At 36.8% G+C, this 17,511-nt stretch overlaps 5 protein-coding genes across 6 annotated transcripts in view; 1 reads left to right on the top strand and 4 right to left on the bottom strand.

The window, feature by feature from the left end:
• Window positions 99–1,121, bottom strand: LOC104783343 (proline-rich protein 3-like). Its single transcript, XM_010508488.1, has 2 exons — window positions 836–1,121; window positions 99–565 (listed from the first exon to the last, which is right to left on the bottom strand). The coding sequence occupies exons 1-2, from the start codon at window positions 1,077–1,079 to the stop codon at window positions 231–233; spliced, it is 579 nt and encodes a 192-aa protein (XP_010506790.1). The 5' UTR covers window positions 1,080–1,121; the 3' UTR covers window positions 99–230.
• Window positions 1,813–2,985, top strand: LOC104783342 (ethylene-responsive transcription factor ERF071-like). 2 transcript variants are annotated; one of them, XM_010508487.1, is made up of 3 exons: window positions 1,813–1,956; window positions 2,064–2,528; window positions 2,840–2,985. In XM_010508487.1, the coding sequence occupies exons 1-2, from the start codon at window positions 1,869–1,871 to the stop codon at window positions 2,498–2,500; spliced, it is 525 nt and encodes a 174-aa protein (XP_010506789.1). In that variant the 5' UTR covers window positions 1,813–1,868; the 3' UTR covers window positions 2,501–2,528; window positions 2,840–2,985. The 2 variants fall into 2 exon arrangements, with proteins under 2 accessions (XP_010506789.1, XP_010506788.1); XM_010508486.1 differs by lacking the exon at window positions 2,840–2,985 and having other exon boundaries at window positions 2,064–2,676.
• On the bottom strand, window positions 3,096–7,412 carry LOC104783341 (fumarate hydratase 1, mitochondrial). The gene is made up of 18 exons (XM_010508485.2): window positions 7,320–7,412; window positions 7,044–7,215; window positions 6,855–6,972; window positions 6,597–6,746; window positions 6,350–6,460; window positions 6,145–6,228; window positions 5,699–5,797; window positions 5,572–5,622; window positions 5,434–5,483; window positions 5,241–5,322; window positions 5,026–5,120; window positions 4,874–4,940; window positions 4,731–4,781; window positions 4,544–4,639; window positions 3,882–3,980; window positions 3,756–3,785; window positions 3,589–3,654; window positions 3,096–3,380 (listed from the first exon to the last, which is right to left on the bottom strand). The coding sequence occupies exons 2-18, from the start codon at window positions 7,187–7,189 to the stop codon at window positions 3,294–3,296; spliced, it is 1,482 nt and encodes a 493-aa protein (XP_010506787.1). The 5' UTR covers window positions 7,190–7,215; window positions 7,320–7,412; the 3' UTR covers window positions 3,096–3,293.
• On the bottom strand, window positions 7,690–12,938 carry LOC104783338 (kinesin-like protein KIN-14G). The gene is made up of 18 exons (XM_010508484.2): window positions 12,501–12,938; window positions 12,144–12,310; window positions 11,886–12,029; window positions 11,567–11,803; window positions 11,395–11,466; window positions 11,223–11,291; window positions 11,043–11,117; window positions 10,830–10,964; window positions 10,645–10,726; window positions 10,288–10,557; window positions 10,104–10,210; window positions 9,846–10,024; window positions 9,591–9,752; window positions 9,246–9,499; window positions 8,993–9,156; window positions 8,798–8,911; window positions 8,221–8,714; window positions 7,690–8,134 (listed from the first exon to the last, which is right to left on the bottom strand). Exons 1-18 carry the CDS (start codon window positions 12,619–12,621, stop codon window positions 8,011–8,013), a joined length of 2,970 nt encoding a protein of 989 aa, XP_010506786.1. The 5' UTR covers window positions 12,622–12,938; the 3' UTR covers window positions 7,690–8,010.
• The window catches only part of LOC104783337 (nicotinamide adenine dinucleotide transporter 1, chloroplastic), a gene marked incomplete in the record, with an annotated part of 2,935 nt that continues 2,352 nt past the window's right edge, over window positions 16,929–17,511 (bottom strand). The window contains 1 exon segment of the mRNA XM_019245130.1: window positions 16,929–17,435. Coding sequence (XP_019100675.1) covers window positions 17,202–17,435 — 234 coding nt within the window.

Raw genomic sequence — 17,511 nt, 5'->3', positions numbered from 1 at the left:
CAATCAGACACATTTTGGATGAAAGAACCGAAAATATAAAGATGAGTATTAGTAACATTTCTTATTTTCTTTTCTTGTTGAGTGTTGACAGCTTATTCTTTAGGAAACTAATTAAGATTTCATTAACGTATTATTATTTTAAAGTGAAGCAAACAAAAAAAAAGCATAGAGCCAAGAATGAAAGAATGGAAAATAAGCATAAACGGCGATCTAATGATTTATTGTGATCCCTAGTAAACCGGTTTTGGAGCCACGGGTGTAGAGAAATAGAAAGGTTCAAGGGTGTAGAGGATCAAATTGTCGTGGCTAAGGAAGTTGGAGTTGTCGGGAGAGAGTGGAGCTCCGGTGACACCTTTGTTGACATTGGTCGGAATCTTACACGTGGAGAGCGGAGAACTCTCAAGCTTCACGTTGCAGCTATTGATGTTCTTCACCTTGAGGGAGAGTCCGTAAGCGACGAAGTGGAAATATCCCTTCATGTCTGTTGGGTAGCTCGAGATTGTAACCTTAGCCACTAGCTTTCCATATGAGTCGAAGATGGGACACACAACCTTAACCTTGGCCCCTGTCAAGTACAGCACCGGTTTGGCTCAGTCCAAAACGAAATATGACAAATTTTAAAATTGTCCAATTTTTTAGAATTCAAAGTTAAATGTGTACTTTAAGATTATTGTCAGCAAGAAGCGATTTGTAGTTGTTTTTAGCGGCTCTTATTCTCGAATAATTAAAGACTCAATTTCTATACCAAAGTGGTTTAATTTGCTCAACATGTTATATATCTAGTGAGGTTACATAGAATGTATGGCAAAATACGAAATCGAAATTGCAACTGCACCTTGGATAGGGTAGGTTTTGTAGCCAGATTTGCACAAGATGAGACCTTCGATGGCCAAATCAGGGTTTGGTTTTGGAAAGTACTGTGGAGTCTCAACCGGTGATGTGTAGGTGGTGGTTGGTATGGGAACGTAAGGTTGTGATGGACTGTACGTGGTTGGTGGTGGCACGTAGTAATCGGCGGCGGCCACAACCAACACTAGCGCGAGGAGGAGGATGGAAGCGGCGGGGCTTGTGGATACCATTGTTAAATAGCTCTTGTTCGTGGTGTTGTTTGGTTAGTTGAAAGTTTGATCACAAGACATGGCCTTATACTACATAGAACACAATATGATATACATAGAATTATCGTAAGATTGATTATGAGGCAAGTGTCAGCTAGATGTTGGTTGGGGGAGAGAGAGACTAATTGGGGGCACGTTTAAATTTGTGTCAACGTAGTAAGCATTTCACCACCAAAATCTAATATTGAATGGGATAAGTTTTGATAAAATATTATTTATCAAGTGACAGACAAGGAGCCGAATCAAACCGGTGATTGAGACGCAATGATTTTGTTTCATGGTTATACACATTGCTAAAAAGTATTTATAAATGTTTACGAAAAAAGGATGTGTATAAATGTACCCTTTTTTACATGCATTAGATAAATTAACCAAAACATCTAGAATCATTTATCTGGTCATGTAATAAAATCTTGAGGTAGGATTAGGATCGGACTCGGAGTAGAAGTATGTATGTGTCTGGATAGAGAATTTGGCAGCAAAATAATGAGGTGATAGAATTAAACTTTTTATTTTCTTTATGAATGTTCATTGACTAATAAATGTTATACTTTTATAACAAAGTAGTTGATATGTACACTAGAAAATCCGAAAGAGTTTCTAGAAGAACTTGGTCGTCAAGCAAAAAAAACTGCAGCGACTCTTCTGACTTGTCTCTCTGTATAAAAAAACCCAAAGACAATGATGATTCTCTTTCAATGTAGGACTCCATTCAAAATAACACAAAATAACAGCATAAAAAAAAAAAAAATGTGTGGGGGCGCTGTCATATCAGATTTCATCTGGTCGAGTCAAGTCGGCTCTGTGAGCAGCAACAAGAAGCGTAAACCCGTCTCAGGTGGTACACTTTGGTTTCGAGTTTCGTATTGGTTTTGACGTTTTGTTTTGCTTCACTTAATATAATAACCGTTTGGTTTCTGATTGGGGAATATCGTCTTCGAACAGTTGGTGGGCAAAGAGATGGGAAGCGAGAGAGGAAGAATCTGTACAGAGGGATAAGGCAGAGGCCGTGGGGCAAATGGGCAGCGGAGATTCGTGACCCGAGGAAAGGAACACGTGTCTGGCTCGGCACATTCAAAACCGCCGAGGAAGCTGCTCGAGCTTACGACGTTGCAGCCATCAAAATCCGTGGCCAGAAAGCGAAACTGAATTTCCCAAACACTAGTATTATTAGTGATACAAATCAAAAGGAGATGATTTCGGAAAACCACCAAGTAGAGAGCTTGTTGTCGGAGGAGGAGGAGGAGCTGATGGCGTTTGAGGATTACATGAGATTCTATCAGATTCCGTTTCTCGACGACCAATCGACGACGGACCTTGGTAATCTATGGAGCTTCCAAGAAGAAGAAGAAGAAGAAGACTGTCTCACTACTAAATCTTAAATTATTCCCCGGCCGCTAATTTTCATTAGTATGCTAATCTTGTCTTGTTTTTTATTTAACAACAACCAAGTCTTATTTGTTTTCATCTACAGCATTAATGTGCTCAGTAAAGCTTCTATTAGTACTATTTAAATAGTTCCGTTGCCAAAACCAACCCAGCACCGTCCTTTTATTCACCGTTGTTTTTTTTTTTTTTTTTTTATATTATGTTCCAACAACAGAGTCAGATGTGATTGATTATAATTTTCTTTTTAAAGATCACGAAATTACTTTAAGATTATCGTTTTGTATTCAAAGTTGTTCACTGACTTAATGACAAATATTGGGTATTTTAAGCAGAATCTGTTGGCTTGACCCCGCACATGGTTTCATCATCGTCAAGGGGTGTCTTTACACTTTTTACGCCACCACGTCATTAGTTTAGCCTCGTTCCGTTTGAGGTCCAACAAAGGGCCCAGTAAAGCCAATTTTTAGAAAAATGGCGGCCCCAAAGAGTGATATAACCCCTAGCGCTGCTAAAAAGGTTCGTAGTTTCGTACCGTCCCCACTCCCCAGCAAAGAGAAAGAGAGGAGAGAGAGGTGTGTGCAAACAAAATCTCAGAAATACAAGTTTTCTTTCTCGCTGAGTTCTCACTTTATTCAACCAAAAAGAAAAATTCCCTGAAAAACAATGTTCCCCTCCCAATCAAATTTGAATTATATAGTTTCAGGATTTGCTCATTTTTTTTATTATAACCTAAATCAGGGCATCAGAAGAATAATGCTAACTGAAGCTTTGTCTCCAAAAACAACATCAATCTGATGGACCAATCATCTTCTCAGGAACAACAAGAGTGTCAAACTCTTCTGCAGTAAGAACGCCTAACTTCAGAGCCGCGTCCTGCAGGATAAAATTTCAAAAACTCAAAGATTTAACAAACTGATTTTTCAGACAAGTTTCTCATCTGCATTTGAAGAATGTTCAGACTCCAATATAGAGAGCACATCAGATGTTTTGCTATCAAACTGATCCAGACAAGAACTTGTTTCTCTTGTTGTAAATCACAATTGTTTCGAGACAAATCATAACAAAGGCTTTTTTGTTTTACCTTCAATGTACATCCTTCTTTGTGAGCTTTCTTGGCAACTGCTGCAGCATTGTCATACCCGATTTTCTGGTAAAGGATTCGAGAATTTAGTATCGAGGTAAACTTGTTTGTAATCCTAATGGGCAAATAGATGAAGTAAAGGCGGAGTTCAATATTTGGAGACTTACCGGATTCAGTGATGTCACAAGCATAAGAGACTACAGAGAAATACATAAAACAAAGAATCAATTCCCAGAGAACATTTTCACACCATGGACAATTTTCAGACTAACAAACGAGAGAATAAAGCCTACCTCGTGCAATAGTTTTGAGATCCTTTCTCTATTGGCCTCAATGCCCCTCACACAGTTTTTCTCAAACGAAGCTGAAGCATCTGCTATTAATCTGACGGACTGTCAAAGAGGCGAGATCAAATGGTTAGATCGCTATTTTTTAGATACAACCAAAGAAACAGAAGTACAATGAAAAAGATTCATGTACATGTAAAAGAGCGCTTGCGATCACCGGCTTGAATACATTCAATTCAAAATGACCATTTGACCCACCGACTGTCACAGCTACATGGTTTCCCATAACCTGCAATTTTGTTTGATGCAACCCAAAGAGTCAGAAACAATAAAACCTTAGCATTTTAGATTCATAGCTTAACAACATAAATGGAACTTACCTGGGCACAGACCATGGTCAAGGCCTCACACTGTGTAGGATTTACCTTCCCCTGAGAAATAGAAAAAAAATAATCAATTGAAACCCTAAGGCGAAAGTATAGGAAAAGGAAGACAGAAGAGCAAAGGAAGATTGCATTCATACAGGCATGATACTGCTTCCTGGCTCATTTTCAGGTAGAACAAGTTCACCAAGACCACATCTTGGGCCACTATATAAAGACATGTTAAACTATAAGAACNTAGATACAACCAAAGAAACAGAAGTACAATGAAAAAGATTCATGTACATGTAAAAGAGCGCTTGCGATCACCGGCTTGAATACATTCAATTCAAAATGACCATTTGACCCACCGACTGTCACAGCTACATGGTTTCCCATAACCTGCAATTTTGTTTGATGCAACCCAAAGAGTCAGAAACAATAAAACCTTAGCATTTTAGATTCATAGCTTAACAACATAAATGGAACTTACCTGGGCACAGACCATGGTCAAGGCCTCACACTGTGTAGGATTTACCTTCCCCTGAGAAATAGAAAAAAAATAATCAATTGAAACCCTAAGGCGAAAGTATAGGAAAAGGAAGACAGAAGAGCAAAGGAAGATTGCATTCATACAGGCATGATACTGCTTCCTGGCTCATTTTCAGGTAGAACAAGTTCACCAAGACCACATCTTGGGCCACTATATAAAGACATGTTAAACTATAAGAACATAGTGCATTTTGAAGAAGAAGAAGAAAATGATCCATAAAGATAAGATGACATGCCTTCCAAGAAAACGAATATCATTGGCGATCTTCATCAGCGATGTGGCGATTGTGTTAAGTGACCCACTGGTTTCAACACAAGCATCGTGTGCAGCCTGAAACAAGCAGAATAATTGAGCAACTGATTTCACCGTTCAGAAACATCTTCTATGGTTGGCCCCAGAGGCTGCGAATGTTCAATGTCTAAAAATAATAGAGGTAGTTTAAAGGCTAACCAGAGCTTCAAACTTGTTTTCGGCGGTGACAAATGGCAAGTTTGTTTCTTCAGCTACTGCAGCAGCTATCTTTACATCAAACCTGTACAGATATTACTAGTGTTACTAACAGTGGACTAGTAAAACATCAAATTTTAGGAGAGATGAACTTGGGATGGAATTGTGGAAAAAAAAACTTCAAAATAAGATATACCCTTTCTTCGTGTTTAATCCTGTCCCAACCGCAGTTCCACCTTGTGCAAGCTGGCCAAACAATTCTAGCAAGTTAGAGCTCAGCGATAACTGGGGAAGTTCAATAAATCAGATCCCCAAAAGATATCATTTCCAAAACCTGATAGAGGCGGGGTAGAGTACAGGTGACTCTGTTAAGTCCATACTTAACCTGCACATGAATTCCAGATTGCATGTGATTTTCACTTTTTTTAGAAATAACACAGTTTTCTGAACACACCACTTACTTGAGTAGCATAGCCACCAAATTCTTGTCCTAATGTTAAAGGTGTAGCATCTTGAGTGTGAGTTCTTCCAATTTTCACAATATCTTTGAACTCGAACGACTGCAAGAAACAAGGTAAGTTTGGCAATAAATAAGAATGCACAGCAGATAGACCATGAAGCTTGAGTGAAAATGCATTAATGCAATAGGAATGTTAAGACGTCTATAAAAAGGTCTAAAAAAACAGGATTAAATAACAAAGTGTCATGGTTAGAAGTTGTTCCAAACACGGAACATTGCAACATCTAAAAAGCAACTCTCGGATATAAATAGTACCACATTGAACTATAATCAGAAGTGATTCATGATACTATTGAGGTCAGAACAAGTTTCATTTTGAAAGAGTATTGTGTATTTAGCGAGTAGATCAAGTGTGTCACTTGAGAAAGAGAAAAAGCAAAGTCAGACCTTAGATTCCAAAGTGCTGTGCAAACTTTTTAAACTAGGGATCAGCCTCGAATTAATCTCGGTTGCAGCTGCAATGTGCATGACCTAGACAAAGCCAAAAAAAATATGACAGGGAAGTGAGCCCTCATATACGAATGGAAGAAAAAACAAACCTGTTTCATAAAGCAATTCAAAAAACTTGAAGCATGTAAAAATCAAAGCTTACAGTCGGAAAAGTGTCGTTAGAAGATTGTGATCTATTCACATGGTCATTTGGGTGCACACATTTTTCACCACGTTTGCGACCAAGAATCTCAGCTGCTCTATTAGCAATAACCTGCGAAGAGCCAAAACAAAAACAAAAAAAAAAAAACAAAAGAGAAAGAGACATAAACACAAAAAAGCCTTCTCTTGTAGCAATATAAAACGAGATCCTAAAAACATACATATCTCTAAGAATGCAGAGAAATTACCTCATTAGCATTCATATTACTCTGAGTCCCACTACCAGTTTGCCATACAACAAGAGGGAAATGATCATTGAGCTTTCCCTCAGCTACTTCCTGAGCAGCTTGCATAATAGCTTTCCCAATGGTTGGATCAAGACCATATTCCATGTTAACCTATCATTACAGTTGTTACTAAATATATGACGAACCAAAAAGCAAGAAAGCAATTGGAGAATTGAATCCGAAATCCCAAAACCTTAGAGGAGCTGCTGGGGTGTTTACCTTGGCGGCGCATTTCTTCAAGACGCCAAAAGCTCGGACTATTGGTTCAGGCATTCGCTCGCGCTCACCACCGATTTCGAAGTTCTGCAGCGATCTCTGCGTCTGAGCTCCCCACAATCTGCAAAATAACACTATGAAACGTTTCCATTGGGGAAAGTAAAGAGAATACGCAACGATCAGATCCCGAACTTATCGGAAGGAACTTGGATCGGCCCGAAGGTATCCCTCTCCTCCCTAAACGACGTCGAATAAGATCTCAGCGCGGTGGCATAACGCAGCGCCGTCGCAGTTTTTCCGCCGGAGAGCCGCCGCGACGCGACGTGAAAAATCGCCATGGATTCTTCTCTACCTAATAGTAATACTGCAGTCGACAAAGAAGCGAACGAGGAATTATCAAATTGCGCATTTCTCTAACCAAAAATAATAATAACTCAACGAATCTGTAAATAGCAAAAAACAAAAAACCTTGGAAGACGAGAAGATGGAGAGCTGAGAGATGACGACGGAACAAGAAGTGCTGAGAGAGAGAGAGAGAGAGAGATAGGGTTAAAAACAAAAAAAAGTATAGTTTCAAATTATAATATTCGACGAATCAACAAGGTTGGTCGATATTTGAAAAGTATGGATGGGGAGATAAAAATACTTTTTTTGTCTAACAAATGATAAACAAGTTTTCGTAAATACTTTTTCTAATTTTCTATGTATTTCAACAAAATGTTTTTATATTTATTTTCTTTTTTTCAACTATGATAACTCTAGAAATGCATCAAATCAGAGATTTTGATTTGATTTGAGACACTAAAGAAATACTTCTATAAAAAACTCACATAGCAAATACAGTATCATACAAATCTTTCATATATTTATGTTCAACTAGTGGAAGAATGAATATACATAAAATAGAACAGAAAAGAAAAACAAAACCAAAGAAAGAGAGCAACAAGTAGAAATTGTTGCTGCATTGACCCAGTACCTATTTGTCTGTGACTGTGTGTTATATATATTTTATATCGAAACTTGCACAACCAAACGAGAAAGAGGAAGAACCAAGAAAACAACCACTGGAAGAAAAAAAATAATCAAATCAAGAAACGAATAAAAATCCATGTGAGTGTGTTTGTATGTATGTATCCGTACGGGTGAGTGAGTGTGGCCTTCAATGCCTAGCGTTAGCAGCTTTCCGCTTCATATCAGCAGGACCAAACTGTTGTTTCGTGCCACGAGGTCCATTTGTTAGCTTCTGTGAAGCTGAAGGCCGTGAAACCGAGTTTGAGTTGTTCCTGCGTTTTTTTTTTTTGGAAACATACAATACATAAAAATGTTTTAAGATTCTATGTTATTGTTTCCCATTTTGAATGACAGTTACCTGAATTGAGGACTTCTTATCGCTTTTGAGACGGGTTGTTTCTTGGGTTTTGACTCAGTATTGCTTCTTGTTGGTATCTTGGAGGATTGGTTTGTTTGCCACAGCAAATCTGGCTCCGATGAGTCACTTGTGGCTGCATCTAGATCATCTATGCTGTTGTTGTTTCCCATAAAGATGTTGTAAGAATGTTCAGAGAATATTCTTGAAGTGTCTGAAGACAAATCTCTCCTGTAAAAATCTTCCGGCAGAATACCAATTCCNCCAATTCCATTGTCTGTTGTGCCTCCTCCCCATAGACTCTCCACTCTTCTCATCTCGTCTTGCCTGTTATTCACCATCACCTTATCAACCCACTCGCTGGAACCAAAACTTGGGTCATCCTCTCTGTAGGCTTGCCCTGGACTTGCTACTGGTGGCCAAGGCGGTGAGTTCACTGTAATCTCCTCCACTTCACAGCTCTCAGCTTTCTTTGCCATGATGTTATTGTTATGAATCTACAATCACTCATAAATCATTTTCCAGTTTGAGACATGATTTTTAAAATCAAAGAGATGGAGTTTGACAAGAGAATAGTCACCTCTACTTCACCAGTTTTGGCTTTGTGTTTCTCAGAACCACCAGGAGTTGTGAAGATCTTGTTCTGCTGTGACTCTGCTTCTTTTCTCGCGAGAGCTGCTTTTAGACAAGCGACCTATAAACAACGCAAAACCAATCAAACACCATCAACCAAGAAACTACAACTATCAGATTCAGTTCAAGCAAAAAGTAAAACCTGTTCTTTGAGTTCCTTAACATCTGAAGTATCATTGTTCACTCGTGCAGCACCGAGTTCAACCGTAGCTACTCTCTCTGCAAACTTTAAAGTGCTTATTGTTTCCCCAACTGCATCTGCCTCAGGACTAATGTGGACAAACATCAACGTTTTTGCTTGCCCCCCTGATGTAACATATTTGAAATCCCAAGTTAAGAAAAAGTGAGTTTTTAGCTGCAAGTATTCAGGAATAAACTGCTTGTTTTCCTTATACCAAGAGAGTCTTGAAGTAGTTGTGTGAGTTTGCTGTTTCTGTAAGGAACATGTGGGTTCTTGTGAGCTAGGGAAGCAATCACATCTCCTAAAGCAGAGAGAGATCTATTAATGTGTTGTGCTTCTTTTAGTCTGTCTCCAGTAACCTCGGATTTATCTACCCTTTCACTGCCTGCTAGATCCACAAGATGCATACATCCGCGAAGAACAGCTCCTGAAGTCAAGTCTCTTCCTTGAACATGAACAGTCAAGCAGCTGCAGGAAAAAAAAAATAGATTGACAAATGTTATATTGAGTTTACATAAGACATTTGAAAGATCAATGCGTTCTCTCTGCCCCTTTTTACCTGTGAGAACGACTGCTTCGATCATTCAAGGCTGTAGATCCAACGGCTCGATTCTTATGCCCAGTTTTCATTAGATCAATGACATCAAATGTTGAAGAAACGGGAACAAGACTTGCATCTGGTACACTTAGACCCTTTTGAGAGCTATTCCTGATTTCTAACGTATCAAAAAATGTTAAGGAATATGAAAATAAAACATGAAAATGATCTCTAATCAGAACATAAAACTTATAACCATTCATGACCAAAGGATATCTTTTGTTGCTTCCATCACTAACGAGAAGGTCTCTGACTTGCTCATTGTAAATCTCAATCATCTGAACAGCAATATCGTAGCGGAATGTGTCTTTTCTTTGTTCAGCAAGAAGAAACAGATCACCAAGTGCTCTGTAATTAACTCCTTGACTCTTCTCTGTTAAATCTCTTGGTCCACTCTAGAAAATTTGGAAACAATAATAAATTTCTCTTGCTTCAAAGTGCTTCAAAAAATTTTAGTTTCAACTCTAATCTTACCATTGTGAATGTTTTTCCTGATCCAGTTTGACCATATGCAAATATGCATACATTGTATCCATCAAGAACAGAACGGACCAATGGCTGCATATCAGAGAATACCTCTTCTACAAAAAGCAAGATGGATCGTTCAGGTTCAATTCAATCACTGGAGAATAAGAGCGAGGCGTTTCTGTTTCATTACCTTGAGTCGCAGATGGACCAAATACTTTGTTGAAAGTGAAGGATTTGAGTGATTTTCCATGTCTAGATGCAGTATTAATCGCTATGGTATCATCCTCCATGTTCCCAATTGTACTAGAAATGCTGGATTGTCCAGGCAAAAATGGTCGTACCCGACAGTAAACACGGATGCTACCCTTGAGATCCTGCACTTGATTATAAAGTTTTCTGTTTTCTTCAAGAACTCGGTGATAACCAGAAGCAGCATGAGCAAGGCCATGAATGTGCATACCTGTGGACAGATATCTAGATCCGTTAGTTTCAAATTCTTGGATACTCAGAGCTGTTTTAGAAAGTAAGAGAAGAAAGATTTGAATACCAAGAGAAGAGAACTCTTCTTGAAATTTCTTCTGCATAAATTGCATACCAGCCCTTGTAGTGTAGAGTGTCTGCTTTAGTCCCTATAATAATAAAACATAAAGAACAGTAGATACACTTAGAATCAGTGCTATCCCAAACTCGAAGAAATTGTGATAAGTTTAGATGGAGTAGTGTAGTGCCTACTTCTATATCTTCTTGTTGTTGGTTGAAGATTGTCAGTTGTTTAAATTGTCGATTTTTCACCTCGTCGTCAACAATCTGGATTTTCTGATTGGTTTCATCGTTCTTTATTATTGCCTTGAAACTCTTCTCTTCCCTCTACAAAAAGGCACTTGAGTAATCAGCAAAATCATCTAACCTATATATTTTACAGAGAAAGATTGAAGCTGCTCTAACCTCTCTTTCACCATGAGGTTTAAGAAATGGTTTGTTGTTCTGTGAAGAAGTTGATTCTCTTGGAGCTGCTCTAACCTTCACATGACAGAAATTATCAGATTAGAAGAATTATGACACAACCGAAGATCATGTTCTGTGAACTAACCAATGAACCGAGAGAGAGAAGAAACAGAAACATACCAACTCAAACTGATCTGTAACTCGATTTTCAAACTCTTGTACAACTTTGCTCAGCAGAGATTCAATCAGCTGTTACCATGGCGTTAGAAACTTACATCAAGAACATAACACAGCCAAATGACAACGATATGTATACAAAAGAGTAGGCTAAGCGAACTAGTCTGAAACTCACTTTGGGAACATCCTCAGGCTTTTTATCTGATAGAACAGCACGAACAAGGGTGCTGAGGGAACCTGAACTGGACTGAAAGCATAGGGTACAACAAAAAGACACATAAACGTCAAACATTCCACTTCAGAAAGAAAGAAAGAAAAACCAACCAGAGAAAGTTGAAGAGGCCAACCAGCTTGTTAGAATCGGTGTCAGAGGGACACTTGTCAAGGGTGTTGATCGATGAGGTTCTGGATAAAGAAGAGTTCATGAACGGCTCCGAGTTTTTTCTCACAAATGATGATTTACCAAGAGTAGGAGGCTTTATGTTGCCACCAAATTTCCAAACTCCAATTCCACCACTTTGTTTCCATTCATCATACGATTTGATTGCCAAAACACAATTCACAACTCGAGAAGCATTCCCTCCCTAGAACAAAAAAAAAAAGAAAGAGATTCATGAGCAGTAGTTCTTTGATTGAAGTAAATGAGAAATCTCCAAGGGTACATACTTGCTCAAGATCAGAAGCTTCAAAAGAAGGAAAGCCCATATCCTGGATAGCAACAAGGAAGTTCCTAACATTTTCAAAATACTGAAATGCAGATAAGGGAGCTCCATCAGCAACAAGAATGGCATCACAAGGACTTTCCACAACCTGAAGAGAGATCAAACTTTCTCAGGAACCGCTTTTGCAAAAACATGATAATCTCAAAAAAAAAAAAAGAGAGAGGGTTGGATGTAAAGAAGAAGAAGAAGAAGAAGAAGAAACCTTGGAAACAGCTCCAGGATGAACCTTATTGAGGACTTTGCAAAGGATAATACCACTTCGTAAGCCAAGCCTAAGGCCTTGTTCTGTAGGCTCTGCAGGCAAATCTTTAGCTGACACAACTCCAACCATCTTTCTCAGCCAATTAGCTGCCTCATATCTCCTCGACGCTACGCAAACAAACGCACAAGACGATTCTGGTTTAAATCTATCTAAACCAGAAGAAGAAGCACATTCTCTAACAATTTAACAAAAAAATACTAAAGCTAGAGTAGTCACACTAGGGAAAGAAGAAAGAAAGCAAAATTCCGAATTACCAAAATAAAAAGAAGAATTTGAAAGGAAGAAGTAGATAGATACCAGCTTCTTCAGCTCGACGAGACAGTAAATCATGATCTCCAAGGCCATTGCCGTGTTGCTGCAACACATCCTGCATTACTGAAGCCACCGTGAAGCTCAATCCTCCATGCTCCGTCGCCATCACTTACTATATAACAATAATAATAATAGGGAACTTCTTCACAGACAGCAAATTTGAAAACAATCACTCACTCTCTAGTCCGATCCAAATAAGATCGATCGGAGAGAAATTAGGATTTTTTTTTTTTTTTTTTTTTTTTNTTTTTTTGGTTAAGAATTTAAGGGGTGAGCTTTTTAAAAAGGTAACTTGGGAAGAATACTCATAAACGCCTCCATGAATCAATGAATTCTCTCTCTCTTTCTCTTTCTCTCTGGGGAAAAAAATAAGATACACAAACAAAGGTTGTAAAGCTATTATAACAACTGCCTTTATACTCTGTCCTCCTCTCTCTCTCTCCACTCCCGAACCTATAGCTTCGTTTGTTCTTCTTCCCCCCCCCCCCCCCCNCCACTCTAATCTTAAGGCTCTTTGAACTTGTAACCAACATGAAAAATAAGAAGAAAAAAAAAACCTATATCAGCAGGTTCGTTACGCGATATTCTTTTTTCTTCTTCTTCTTTCCGGTTAGCCTCTCTACCCGTTTGGATTTTCCTTTTATTATTATTATTACAATAATAAAAGCCTTACTGTTTATATCTATTTTAAGTTCGTTACGATTTGTTATTGTATTGTTGCTTCAATTTGATCTCTCATCAATGATATAATTGCTTCAATTTTAATTATTTATTTATTTATTATTATTATTAGTAGTAGTAGTATAATAACTATTTAATTGGATCCAAGATCACTGCTTTTTTTTTTGGAAGATGGCCACATTTTTCCGTTTGGAGAAAATTTAGTGTGATCGTGTGTTGTAAATCATTTTCGATGCCCCTTTACTCCAAATCCAAATCGTAGTATTATTATTATTAGTTTTTATTTTATTTTATCGTAGTATCTATTTATATTATTAATTCATTTGCATGTTACATGTTATATAATGTAAGATTCTGAAGAATGAAAATGATGATGATGATGTATCGGTTAAAACCAGCAACAAATCGATGTAGATAGAACACTAGTTATCGAATTTAGTTGATTCCATGTGTCTTTGCAATGCTTTAGAAGCAAAGAAATTATAAAATCTTTTTTTCTTTTTTCTTTTTTAATGATACTTTAGTGTAGTAGTAGTAGTATTGGAGTGGCCTAAAAAATTAATTAAGAACAACAACCACTTAATTAAAATACAATGAATTGTTTTTTATTTTATTTTATAATGTTGTTATAAGAAATGCAAGAATGTTAGGCGAGACATTCCTTTCCAAATATACCTTGAGAGAAAAATGTGTATAGATAGAGTTAGTTGAAAGTTACTGCAATTAGGTCCATTACCCAATTACTACTATTAAATATGTTGTTTCCATTCATTATTATTTTGGTAACTAACATAGGATTCTTTTTCACCAAAAAAAAAAAATATATATAACGGTCGGTAAAATTATGACTTTGTTGTATTTAAATATACCTACTTAATCAAAAAAATATTCTCGTTACCCAACATAATCAATCATCTTCATAGAAAGATTCAATGAAGATCATGTTGTATATTAATAACACATGCTGATAATTAGTAAAAAAAATTTCATAGCGGACGAACTTAGAAGACTTAAGTGACTAATGAGCGACAACTTATTTTATAAACACGGTCTGTCGATGGATAGAAGATGATGATAAACATTGGATATGGGCAACGTGTCAACGTCCCTACGGTGCCAAATGAGAGATCACACCACCAAACATTGACGGCGATATTTTCTGAGTAAGACATCCCCCGAGATTTATTTTGTTACATACCATATAATAAATTAATAATAAAAGAAAAAGATTAGAGAGCTTCAACGTTCAAAAAATTCAAATCAGCGCATCGGAGCCGGACCTATCAAATCAGACAGGTTCGGTGTGAAACCAATCCGAGCCTAGCAGGTAAACCTCACGTAGAGCGTCTTTGACGAGAGGACCCACGTAGAATGTGGTTGGTGCTACGACCCGACTGTCACTCAAGTCAATAACACGAACCAATCATTAACTGCCACGTCTTTTCGTTTCTATTCCGTATGAAAGCCACTCGCTTGCTTTGGCGCGTGTAAATCAATGCCCACTCTTCTTAATTCCCTTCCTTCACGCTTAACCAAAGCAAAAAAAAAAAAAAGCATCATTTTTAGCAACTAATTTTTGTCTTTGTTCTGTTCTCTTCTCCTAGTTGAAAATTTTGAAAATTCAAAATGCAACCAGGAATGATCATCATGAGCAGGCTAATATTTTTTTTTGTTTTTAAATGAATGAACAGTAGTACCATTAAGATATATTATATCATAAATGATAAATAAATTACTGGGTTTTTACCTTTAGAAAACCTTTGGATTAAACAAAAAAAAGAAATTAGAGGAGAAATGAATAAAGAGAAGAAACAGAGCATGTGGGATTCAATCATAGTTCCTTAAGACAGTTTTTGATGATGTTTCAATACCTAGCTTTGCCTTTTGATTTTTTCCTTCTTTTTTTTTTATAAAGGGATTATCGAAAAATTATAGTATGTGTGTACTATCTTATAGTAATATGTATACAAAATGATAATTAAAAACACTGACTTCACTTTTCATACAATGATAAGAGTGACAAATTTTGAAGTAAAAGCATTATCGTAAATAAAATTAGAACTGTAAAAACACGATATATATATATGGGTTCTGTCGTTTTTTAATTAATATATTATATCACATCCTTTAAATAAATATAAAACGGTGTTGAGATGCCAGATCCCACAAACATCATTGTAATCGTATGGGAATTACGAAATCACATGTTGTCACAAAAGACGTACCTTCTTCGATCCTTTTCTTTTGTTGCTTAGCTTAGTTAGGAATTTTCACAAATAAGAAATCGATTTTATTATACACGTTGTACACAGGGGCGGATCTACAGCTAAAGGGGGTGGGGCACGTGCCACATACTCCTTTCTAAAAATCTTTTTACTAGCCCTTTCGATATAGTATCTGCTAGCTCATTTGGAGAAAGGTGCCTTACATTGTGTTTGAGGAGCTGGGTTCAAAACCATTCATCAACACTTATTTTCCATTTGTTTTCTTTTTTCTCAAATCTTAACGTTTTCTATTGCTAAAGAAAAAATTCCTCTTTAGTGCCCCACATAGTTTTTGACCCTGATCCGCCACTGTTGTACATGTAAATCAGTAAAATGTATACAATGACTTCGATTGGTAACATCTTTTAAACAAAGCGGTTAAGATTTTTTTAGCGGTTGTAAAAAAGACGGTTAAGGAGAAGACGATTACAAAAGATGAAAGAAAAAAATGGTTAAATTCAAACGAGCGGTTAAATAATAGTTATGATTGGTAACGAGCGGTCGAATAGTTAAAACATTATTGTAAATAACAACAAAAAAAATAGTTTAAAATTTAAACAATTTTTAGAAATTATCAATTTTATTTTTAAAACTCTTTACATAAATAATATAAATACATAAAGACTTTTTTTTACAAAAACAAATATTTAAATAATTAAAAAAATTCCAACTGCTGGTTTTGTAAACAAGGTGGTTGCAAACTCACCACATATTTTAAAGCGGTTGGAAACTACCTCGTTTAAGCTTCTAGCCACCTCTTTCAACCACTTGTTCCAACTACTCGTTTCAACCGCCTATTTCAATCACTCATCCGATTGGTAAACAAATGAGCGGTTGAATCTCCAACCGCTGTTAAATGTGTTACCAATCAAAGCCAATATACTAGTAATATTTTTTGTAAGTAGTGCGTGCAACTACTTACTTTCATTTCATACATAGAGTAAAGTAGTTGTGCGGTTAGCCATACAAATTGCAGAACAAAACAAACATACATTTTTTGCATCACCATGAATTTGTTTTTTTTTTCGCCCATTTATTTATATATAATGGATGAAACCGTAAATAAGAGATTACTCACATTTATAACAATTATTAAGAAATAAAGAAACTAAAACAAGTATCCCATGTTTTTTATTTCGATAAATACTGAAAAAAAAAAAAGGAAAAGTGCAACAACAACCCATCAATTTCATTATTATTCGATTTCATTGGCTTTTTTCCTTTTCATTTAATTTAATTTTAGGTATATAATATATATAATGTGTGGTCATAGCTGAGATTTATGATTCGGCAGCTAATCATCTATAACAAAAAAGAAAACAGAGTGAAAAAATCATAACCGTAAACTTAAGGCCCAATTATTTCATAACAGGCTAAAAACAGAATAAATGTCCAGTATAAATATATGTTTCTTTTTAGTAGTAAAGAACATGAAGCCAAGAGCTGTTGACGACGACGATCATTGCTAGACCATAAAAAGTGTGTACCAAAAAGAGAGAAATGAAAAGAATCAGTCTTACATTATAATATTCTCTGTGGGTCTCTCAAGTTTCTAATATGCACTTCAATCCATTCTTCTTCAAGATTATGTTTTCTTCAACAGAGACATAAGTACCTAACACGAACCCCTCCTATTTTCGATTTACTCCCCAAAAGGGGTAAACCTTTCTTAACTTGTGTAAAAATTAATAACCCTTTGGTCGTCATCATCATCATCATCAAAAACAAAATACTAGTAGATTTAAAGAATAGAGCTTTGCTCCGAAGGTATATGGGTGACAAGGAAACGATGCACCATTTCGAAGCTAGTGAAAGTGATTACTGCTGCAGGAGTTGTTCTCAGGAGGTTAGTGGCACAGCCTCTGTAAAAACCGGGGAACCCATCTTTCTCAAACACTTTCTTGATGCAGTCTCTTACACCTGAGTAACGTTTCTCACTGTGGTGCCCTTGCTCTTGAAGCCTAGCTCTTACAACCTGCACGCCGCGTGATCAACAACAACAGGGAGGAGGTCATATAAAACCCCCCAAAAAAAAAAAAAAAAAAAAAAAA

Source organism: Camelina sativa, chromosome 4, assembly GCF_000633955.1.
Source record: "Camelina sativa cultivar DH55 chromosome 4, Cs, whole genome shotgun sequence".
NCBI lineage: Eukaryota > Viridiplantae > Streptophyta > Magnoliopsida > Brassicales > Brassicaceae > Camelina > Camelina sativa.
This window is presented reverse-complemented; position numbering and strand designations above follow the sequence as displayed.